The sequence below is a fragment of the Gossypium hirsutum genome, chromosome A01, assembly GCF_007990345.1.
Source record: "Gossypium hirsutum isolate 1008001.06 chromosome A01, Gossypium_hirsutum_v2.1, whole genome shotgun sequence".
NCBI lineage: Eukaryota > Viridiplantae > Streptophyta > Magnoliopsida > Malvales > Malvaceae > Gossypium > Gossypium hirsutum.
Window position 1 is genome coordinate 12,012,527 of NC_053424.1, and position 10,482 is coordinate 12,023,008.

The window sequence follows — 10,482 nt, forward strand, 5'->3', positions numbered from 1 at the left end:
CGGGCTAGTTAGACCTAGTTACAACGATCTCAAAAACATAAAAACTACAAGAAACGGGTAAAGAAATCATTCACATGCAAGGCTTAATGTGTTTCCGAATTTGAAGCTCCAAAAATGGTGATTTCTCTTTGATTTTTCGGTAGAACATGAAAAAGATGATAGAAATTTTCTTATTGTTTTATTAATCTTTAATTAATTTACTAAATTACAAATTTATCTTTAATTATAACCTTATAAATCAACAATTTAAAAGCCTATTATTATCCATCAATAACCTTATGGATAATTATTTCTTAAGTCCCTTTTCATTTAATAATTAAGCTATCGAATCAATAGAATTCAAAATTTACTAAATTTTGTAACTTTTTCAATTTAGTCCTTTCTCTTTAATTAATTAGCTAAACTTTAAATTTTCTTAATCAAATTTTAATACAACCTTAATGACTCTATAAATATTCTATAGATAATATTTACGAGTTGACACGATAGAAATTTGTGGTCCTGAAATCACTATTCTGTTTGTAACGCCCCGAATTTTGGGGCCTAATAGTTTTGGGTTTTGAGTACAGGGACTATGAGAAGGTTGCACTTAAGTGATTCGTTGTGCAATTTAATATTAGAATGGGTCTGCTGGTCTGGTGGTTAAGTGAGTGTTAGTGAACTTTGAGGTTATGGGTTCGAGTTTTTGGGTGTACATTTCTTTTATTTTTAGTAAGGTAATTTATTTTTCTTTGTTTTAAGTTAATGTTTTTAATAAATTTATTTTTATTGATTGGTTTTAATTAGATGTTTTTAATCTATTTTCTTTTCTTTTCTTTTCTTTTTTACATTCTCCTCTTTCTTCTTTGTCTATACTATTATTTCTTTATTTTTCTTTTTGCTTGTTGGTTTTGGGAATTTCGCTCCTCTATCGTTGCCTCCAATTGCTTCGTCATAGAAACAGGTATGGGATTCGAACTTTGACTACGTTACTTTATGCGTTTATTATTCTTGCAAATTTCAATTCGACTTTTCTAGACCGAATGCTAACCCATTAGTTTCGGGGTTTTAGTCGATGGAAGTAATAAGGATTCATCACTTTCTGTTATATGTTGATAGAGCAAATATTAGGGATGATTCCGGTGGCTTAGATGGTGGTTTCGGGACCTCCCCGACGACCACACATGTGTGTGCCGAGGCACACGGCCCTTGTGGATTTGGGAATTAGGGTTCTGGGCCAAATTTGGTGTCACACAGGCTAGCCACATAGCCGTGTGGCCGATTTAGGGATTTTGTTATTTCTCACACGGCCGTGTCCCTTGGTCTACACGGGCGTGTGAGTTTGGGGATTAGGGTTTTAGAGATTTGGGGTCACACGACCTGGCCACACGACCATGTGATTGATTTGAGGATTAGGGATCCCACACGAGCGTGTGTTTCGGAACAGACAGTCGTGTCTAGTACGCATACGGGCCTGTGAGACCATCACACGGCCGTGTCTTCCCTGCACCTTATTTTAGTGATTTTGGGTAGTGAGTTACACGGCCTATCCACATGGTTATGTTCCTACACCACACGGGCATGTGCTGCTGTCACACGGCCTGGATTGCTCCACACGGCCGGAGCACACGGGTGTGTGGCCCTATCTCGCCAAATATTGTTGTTAGGTCAAAGTTACTAGTAATTGTTGCTTTGTATGATCTAACCCTTGGTTAAGTTTTAGTGAGGGTATTTACGACTCTAATTTGAGTTTGAGTAATGTGTTTTTTGTGACTGGGTATGTGACATGTTTGTTTCTGAACCCGATTAACTGAATGAGTGTGTGTGCAATGGGTACTGTCTGATTGATTGGATGTGAATGTTTGCTTCTGGTTATTTATCTGAGACTGGTTTTCTGGTGGTGTACATTTGACTGCATACATACATACATACATATGCATAAACTATTTTGGGCGGGATTGTGAAGAGAAGGGATTCTGATATGAATTGGCAGTTGCTCTGCTGGTTATTACTGATAGCCTCTAGTACCCAGAGGGTCGTGGGCGGTCCCAATACCCTGAAGGTCGTGGACATTACTGATAACAGTATAGCGAATTACCGTTTTACATTGTACCGCATGTACGTTAGCTACGCTACGTACCATTATCTGGTCTGGCAATTATACTGCACGCCTGTACTGCGGTTTACCTTATTACACAGTACAGCTTATACGCTAGCTTTGCTGCGTAATATATCTAATTTGGCAGTTCATACTACAATTCTGTACGGTGGAATTTCGCATGGCACTGTATAGCTTACTGATAGCCCCCAATGCCTAGAGGGTTATGGGCAGTCCCAATTCCCTGACGGTCGAGGACAATGCTGATATCCTTCGTCGTCGGGCAACCCGGGATGACATCATATGGAGTGTAGGGTTGGATGGATGTGTTGATTATATCCCCACATGAAGTGATCGATTGGATGAGCTTACAGCTTTAATGAGGTGCGATGGGGGACGGAGAGGTGTGTTGGCTGGATGGGTGGGTTTTCTTTAGCTCAACTGCACTCATATACATTTTATCGACTGCTTGAGAATGTGACTGACTATTACACTATTTAACCGAAAAGCGTTTCTGACACTGTGTACTCTGGTTGCGATTGTCTGACTGAACCGTTATAGCGACTGTGTGATTGAGTGTGTTTTAATAGGTGCTAAATACTGTTATCCACAGGTATGACCGTTTAGAACGTACCAATTGTGTATAGTTCCGTAAGTAAGTTCCACTTTTGAATTGCTTCTTGGTTTTCTGTACCTGTTTCTGTAGTTAGGTAGTTGATTTCACACTGAGCTCGAGTAGCTCACCCCCTCTTCTGTTTTCCCTTTCAAGTACATTTCGGAATTTGGATGTTGGACGCGATATGCGGAGGACTCAGACAGTCTCGCGGGAAAATAAATTATTAGTTGTGAATTTAGACTATTACATTGATATACAGTTTCGAAATGTAAAGTTTTAATTCTGTGGTACAAATTCTATTTCAAGACTTATTCGTTTTTATTACTCCAATTTTGTTTTAAATATTGATATTAAAGCTTTCCAATTAAGATCGACTGGTGTTGGTGAAATTTTCTCACGATCACTTCGGTGATCAATGTAACATTCCGAATTCGGCCTAAACTCCTAGGCCGGGTTTGGGGTGTTACACTGTCACCATTGAAATTGGGTTGTTACAATTTACTTCTCACCTTTTACCCCTAAATCAAAACTTAAAATTATCCCAAAAAATCTCTAAACCTAAATAGTAATAATTTTATTTATATCTACTATTTATATTATTAAATTAAATTTCACATTTTGTACTATTTATATTATTGAATTGTTTAATCATATTGAATTTTTATAGAATTTTGTTAAAATTGGATTATTGATGATGTCATAAAATATTCGTGTTAAAATTTTATGTTGGTATCAATTTTATATTTAATCTTTAATATAAATTTTATTAAAAAAGTCACATTTTTTATATTTAATATATTTTTAATTTCAAAATACATAGAGACAAGAACCAGAAGATAATTGATAAATCAAAGAAGCTTATCTGTATATAAAATATTAATAAATAAATTATAAGGGGATGATAGTTAATAACAAATTTGATTACGGTGGGCAAATTTGATTACGGTGGGCAAATTTGATTACGGTGGGTGACAGTGATTATAAGGACTCAAAATCATTTTTTAAATTTAACTCGAACAAATATATTAGATTTGATTCGAACTGAATTCTATCTCACTTGATTTGATTCGAACTGAATTCTATCTCACTTGACTCGATTCGATAAAATTTCAAATCGAGTTAGGATGATAAAATAGGATTTGTCAACTCGATTAACTCAAAATTTTTTCATTCAATTTGATTTGATTCGATCAAACGCTCACCCCTAGTTACAATCCTCCTGTTTATGGGTTGGGGAGGGGGTATGGGTAGTTTTAGATATTGTGTCAAAAAGAACAGATATGATTAGAACCTATAATGAGATTGTTCAAAAATAATAATGATATTAGAATTTATCATACCCACAATGTAGGTAAAAATATTATGATATTTGAATTAATTATTTGATTTTATAGTTATTTGAAAAAAAAAATTTGTTTCAAAGTTTTTGAAACTTTTACAGAACTTTTATCATTCACTCCTTTTTCTTTTTCTTTTTTTTTGTTTTACTTTGTTTTTTTTTCTACTTTTAAAAATTATACAACAATGCTTTACTTTTGTTTAAAATTACGTCACATAAGATTTAGCATGTCATTTGATGGTTAAATTAATGATTTTAATAATAAAAGGGCTTGCTTGATATAAATCCATAGTTTGGAGGTGCAATTAGAACGTTTTGAAGTTTAAGGACCAAGTTAGAATAAGGGCTATAGCTTGAGAGGGTCTAGTGAAATTAACCCTTGAAAAAAACTCTAGCCAATAAGATGATAATGAGTAAAGGTGATCATGGGTCGGACGAATCAGATTTGGGCTAGAACTAGACATAATATTAACACGATTTATGTTTGTCCAAGCATGGCCCAACTCGAAATATGACCTAAAATTTTGCCTAAGCCCACCTATATTTTCAAATAGTTAACTCAAGTCTATTTTAGGACTGACCATATTAATTTTTTAAAAATTATATTTATATTATTTTTTAATTTAATATTTTTTATTCATTAAAATTTTATATAGTCATCTTAATTTTTTTAATGTTTAATTATGGTCATATTATAGATTTAATTTTTTTATGTGTTATAAATTACATAATATATAAAAATAACTTAACATAAAACATAGCAAATTAAAAATACAGGTCAGATTGAGCTCAGGTCTTGAATGTTCAAGTCCGAGTCCGATTTATATCTTAAATGAACCTAATTTTTTACATAAACTTATTTTTCAGATTTAATATTTTTATGTAAACTCTCATAAATGTCAATTGGTAGCGGAACCAGGTTTAAGTAACGAGTGGTTGGTTTTTTTATTCTTTAACTCAAATTACACTTGCCAACTATGGAGATAATTTCTATGTTTAAATTCTTCCATTTGAGTTCCCTTTCTGGACCAAGGCGTCCCCAGCTTTAATATTGTATAGAGCTTAGAGGATTTTTAAATAGCCCAAGATTACTATCCGTACCAATGTGCTTCATACTAACTGAGTCTGCAAGTTATTCTAATTCTACAAATGGAAAGTATAATTCTTTAATTGAGGCAGCAGGTGAAGTTTTGAAGCAGATGCCAATACGTAAACATGTTAAACGTTTTATGTTGTTTGATTCCAGTTTCTTCCCCCTATAAATGGATGTGATTTTTTCTCAGGAACCAACCAACAATTGTATTAATCTGTTGAATACCCGTTGACCGAGAACATGCATCTCTTCTTGTCTCTGCTTCTTTTATCTGAAATGACTCTTCTTTTTGCGCTTGTCTTCAGTTCTTCTAAGCTAAGGGAACTGATAACGAAGATGTTAGACAAAATAGTAGAAGGGAAAGGTGGTGCGATTTCATTGCCTGTTGTGGCAACTTTGACTGTTGTTTTCATCTCCATGGTATACGATGCGAAAGGGATATGGACAGAAGATGTTGTTCTTAATGCTGCCGATGAGGTTCTAATGGTGAATCTAGTTCTAAAAGCAACCCTAATGGGTAATTTACATTCCTCAACTTAGTTCATAAGTTCCTGAAACTTCAGTTTTTAATTATACATATATATAGAGATAGAGATAGATAGATAGATATCAAGCTTAGGATGTAACTTAATAGTTTTGATACTAAAATATTATCTATATATTTCAGGGTTTGCTTTATACCTTGCACTGCTTACATATGGATTCCACAAATATATCAAAGGATCAAGACCATGGGAGGCTGCTAAAGAGAAGAATTAAATCTATATAAAGCTTCGTACACCCAAATATTGCAATAACCGAAATGTTAGGACATGAAGGTAGGAAGATTCCTCTTCATGGCCAAATCATTTATACCTTGTTTACTTCCAAATAACAGAAATGTAGAGTATAAACATCCACAATAAGACAAGGTCATATGTACTAATAAAATAAACATATACAACCTGCTTTTAGATTTAAGTATCTCTCTTTTTGCCCTGCAGTGTAAAATTTGAACATTATCCGATAAGCTAGTTATTATTACTATCATCGTTTCAGTGTGGCCTAATGATCTTTTGCGCAATTGGATATCATGATTTATGCATAGAAATTTATTGTTATGTTTTTTCGTAGCAGTGTTCTTAATAACTAATATGGTTTTCATACATTTTGCATTAGGTTAATTTTTATTGAGTAAATTAATATTTTTGGATTTTAATCTTCATATTTTTATTTTCAAGAATTTAATCCCTTTACTTTTTAAATTTAAAAACTCAAGTTTAATTATCATCACCATTGAAATTCTTCTACTAAATTTGTGGGGTATACTTTGAAATAATTACCCCTAACTTTTACAATTTTTCTAATTTAGTCCATTAACCCGAGAATCATCAAATTAACCATTTTTCTCAAGTCAACATGATAGTAGAATATACTAGGCCACTAAATAGTCGCTAATAAACATCAAATTCACTATCAAACCCTAAAATTTTGACATTTTCATAATTTAATCCCTAAATCAAAATCAAACAAAAATCACTTCACAAAATCACCAAATAACGCAATCAAAGCTTCAAATACATTGTTATCATAAAAAAAAATTCAAGATTCATCAATAGAAACTTCTAAATTTTTTAATAGATTCAAAAACGAAAGTACGGGCTAGTTAGACCTAGTTACAACGATCTCAAAAACATAAAAACTACAAGAAAAAGGGTAAAGAAATCATTCACATGCAAGGCTTAATGTGTTTCCGAATTTGAAGCTCCAAAAATGGTGATTTCTCTTTGATTTTTCGGTAGAACATGAAAAAGATGATAGAAATTTTCTTATTGTTTTATTAATCTTTAATTAATTTACTAAATTACAAATTTATCTTTAATTATAACCTTATAAATCAACAATTTAAAAGCCTATTATTATCCATCAATAACCTTATGGATAATTATTTCTTAAGTCCCTTTTCATTTAATAATTAAGCTATCGAATCAATAGAATTCAAAATTTACTAAATTTTGTAACTTTTTCAATTTAGTCCTTTCTCTTTAATTAATTAGCTAAACTTTAAATTTTCTTAATCAAATTTTAATACAACCTTAATGACTCTATAAATATTCTATAGATAATATTTACGAGTTGACACGATAGAAATTTGTGGTCCTGAAATCACTATTCTGTTTGTAACGCCCCGAATTTTGGGGCCTAATAGTTTTGGGTTTTGAGTACAGGGACTATGAGAAGGTTGCACTTAAGTGATTCGTTGTGCAATTTAATATTAGAATGGGTCTGCTGGTCTGGTGGTTAAGTGAGTGTTAGTGAACTTTGAGGTTATGGGTTCGAGTTTTTGGGTGTACATTTCTTTTATTTTTAGTAAGGCAATTTATTTTTCTTTGTTTTAAGTTAATGTTTTTAATAAATTTATTTTTATTGATTGGTTTTAATTAGATGTTTTTAATCTATTTTCTTTTCTTTTCTTTTCTTTTTTACATTCTCCTCTTTCTTCTTTGTCTATACTATTATTTCTTTATTTTTCTTTTTGCTTGTTGGTTTTGGGAATTTCGCTCCTCTATCGTTGCCTCCAATTGCTTCGTCATAGAAACAGGTATGGGATTCGAACTTTGACTACGTTACTTTATGCGTTTATTATTCTTGCAAATTTCAATTCGACTTTTCTAGACCGAATGCTAACCCATTAGTTTCGGGGTTTTAGTCGATGGAAGTAATAAGGATTCATCACTTTCTGTTATATGTTGATAGAGCAAATATTAGGGATGATTCCGGTGGCTTAGATGGTGGTTTCGGGACCTCCCCGACGACCACACATGTGTGTGCCGAGGCACACGGCCCTTGTGGATTTGGGAATTAGGGTTCTGGGCCAAATTTGGTGTCACACAGGCTAGCCACATAGCCGTGTGGCCGATTTAGGGATTTTGTTATTTCTCACACGGCCGTGTCCCTTGGTCTACACGGGCGTGTGAGTTTGGGGATTAGGGTTTTAGAGATTTGGGGTCACACGACCTGGCCACACGACCATGTGATTGATTTGAGGATTAGGGATCCCACACGAGCGTGTGTTTCGGAACAGACAGTCGTGTCTAGTACGCATACGGGCCTGTGAGACCATCACACGGCCGTGTCTTCCCTGCACCTTATTTTAGTGATTTTGGGTAGTGAGTTACACGGCCTATCCACATGGTTATGTTCCTACACCACACGGGCATGTGCTGCTGTCACACGGCCTGGATTGCTCCACACGGCCGGAGCACACGGGCGTGTGGCCCTATCTCGCCAAATATTGTTGTTAGGTCAAAGTTACTAGTAATTGTTGCTTTGTATGATCTAACCCTTGGTTAAGTTTTAGTGAGGGTATTTACGACTCTAATTTGAGTTTGAGTAATGTGTTTTTTGTGACTGGGTATGTGACATGTTTGTTTCTGAACCCGATTAACTGAATGAGTGTGTGTGCAATGGGTACTGTCTGATTGATTGGATGTGAATGTTTGCTTCTGGTTATTTATCTGAGACTGGTTTTCTGGTGGTGTACATTTGACTGCATACATACATACATACATATGCATAAACTATTTTGGGCGGGATTGTGAAGAGAAGGGATTCTGATATGAATTGGCAGTTGCTCTGCTGGTTATTACTGATAGCCTCTAGTACCCAGAGGGTCGTGGGCGGTCCCAATACCCTGAAGGTCGTGGACATTACTGATAACAGTATAGCGAATTACCGTTTTACATTGTACCGCATGTACGTTAGCTACGCTACGTACCATTATCTGGTCTGGCAATTATACTGCACGCCTGTACTGCGGTTTACCTTATTACACAGTACAGCTTATACGCTAGCTTTGCTACGTAATATATCTAATTTGGCAGTTCATACTACAATTCTGTACGGTGGAATTTCGCATGGCACTGTATAGCTTACTGATAGCCCCCAATGCCTAGAGGGTTATGGGCAGTCCCAATTCCCTGACGGTCGAGGACAATGCTGATATCCTTCGTCGTCGGGCAACCCGGGATGACATCATATGGAGTGTAGGGTTGGATGGATGTGTTGATTATATCCCCACATGAAGTGATCGATTGGATGAGCTTACAGCTTTAATGAGGTGCGATGGGGGACGGAGAGGTGTGTTGGCTGGATGGGTGGGTTTTCTTTAGCTCAACTGCACTCATATACATTTTATCGACTGCTTGAGAATGTGACTGACTATTACACTATTTAACCGAAAAGCGTTTCTGACACTGTGTACTCTGGTTGCGATTGTCTGACTGAACCGTTATAGCGACTGTGTGATTGAGTGTGTTTTAATAGGTGCTAAATACTGTTATCCACAGGTATGACCGTTTAGAACGTACCAATTGTGTATAGTTCCGTAAGTAAGTTCCACTTTTGAATTGCTTCTTGGTTTTCTGTACCTGTTTCTGTAGTTAGGTAGTTGATTTCACACTGAGCTCGAGTAGCTCACCCCCTCTTCTGTTTTCCCTTTCAAGTACATTTCGGAATTTGGATGTTGGACGCGATATGCGGAGGACTCAGACAGTCTCGCGGGAAAATAAATTATTAGTTGTGAATTTAGACTATTACATTGATATACAGTTTCGAAATGTAAAGTTTTAATTCTGTGGTACAAATTCTATTTCAAGACTTATTCGTTTTTATTACTCCAATTTTGTTTTAAATATTGATATTAAAGCTTTCCAATTAAGATCGACTGGTGTTGGTGAAATTTTCTCACGATCACTTCGGTGATCAATGTAACATTCCGAATTCGGCCTAAACTCCTAGGCCGGGTTTGGGGTGTTACACTGTCACCATTGAAATTGGGTTGTTACAATTTACTTCTCACCTTTTACCCCTAAATCAAAACTTAAAATTATCCCAAAAAATCTCTAAACCTAAATAGTAATAATTTTATTTATATCTACTATTTATATTATTAAATTAAATTTCACATTTTGTACTATTTATATTATTGAATTGTTTAATCATATTGAATTTTTATAGAATTTTGTTAAAATTGGATTATTGATGATGTCATAAAATATTCGTGTTAAAATTTTATGTTGGTATCAATTTTATATTTAATCTTTAATATAAATTTTATTAAAAAAGTCACATTTTTTATATTTAATATATTTTTAATTTCAAAATACATAGAGACAAGAACCAGAAGATAATTGATAAATCAAAGAAGCTTATCTGTATATAAAATATTAATAAATAAATTATAAGGGGATGAAAGTTAATAACAAATTTGATTACGGTGGGCAAATTTGATTACGGTGGGTGACAGTGATTATAAGGACTCAAAATCATTTTTTAAATTTAACTCGAACAAATATATTAGATTTGATTCGAACTGA

The 10,482-nt window shown here is 34.2% G+C and overlaps 1 protein-coding gene across 1 annotated transcript; it reads left to right on the top strand.

Moving 5' to 3' along the window:
- Positions 1-5,224: 5,224 nt before the first annotated feature.
- On the top strand, positions 5,225-6,154 carry LOC121206023 (uncharacterized). Its single transcript, XM_041076186.1, has 2 exons — positions 5,225-5,642; positions 5,793-6,154. Exons 1-2 carry the CDS (start codon positions 5,366-5,368, stop codon positions 5,882-5,884), a joined length of 369 nt encoding a protein of 122 aa, XP_040932120.1. The 5' UTR covers positions 5,225-5,365; the 3' UTR covers positions 5,885-6,154.
- The last annotated feature ends 4,328 nt before the right edge of the window (positions 6,155-10,482 follow it).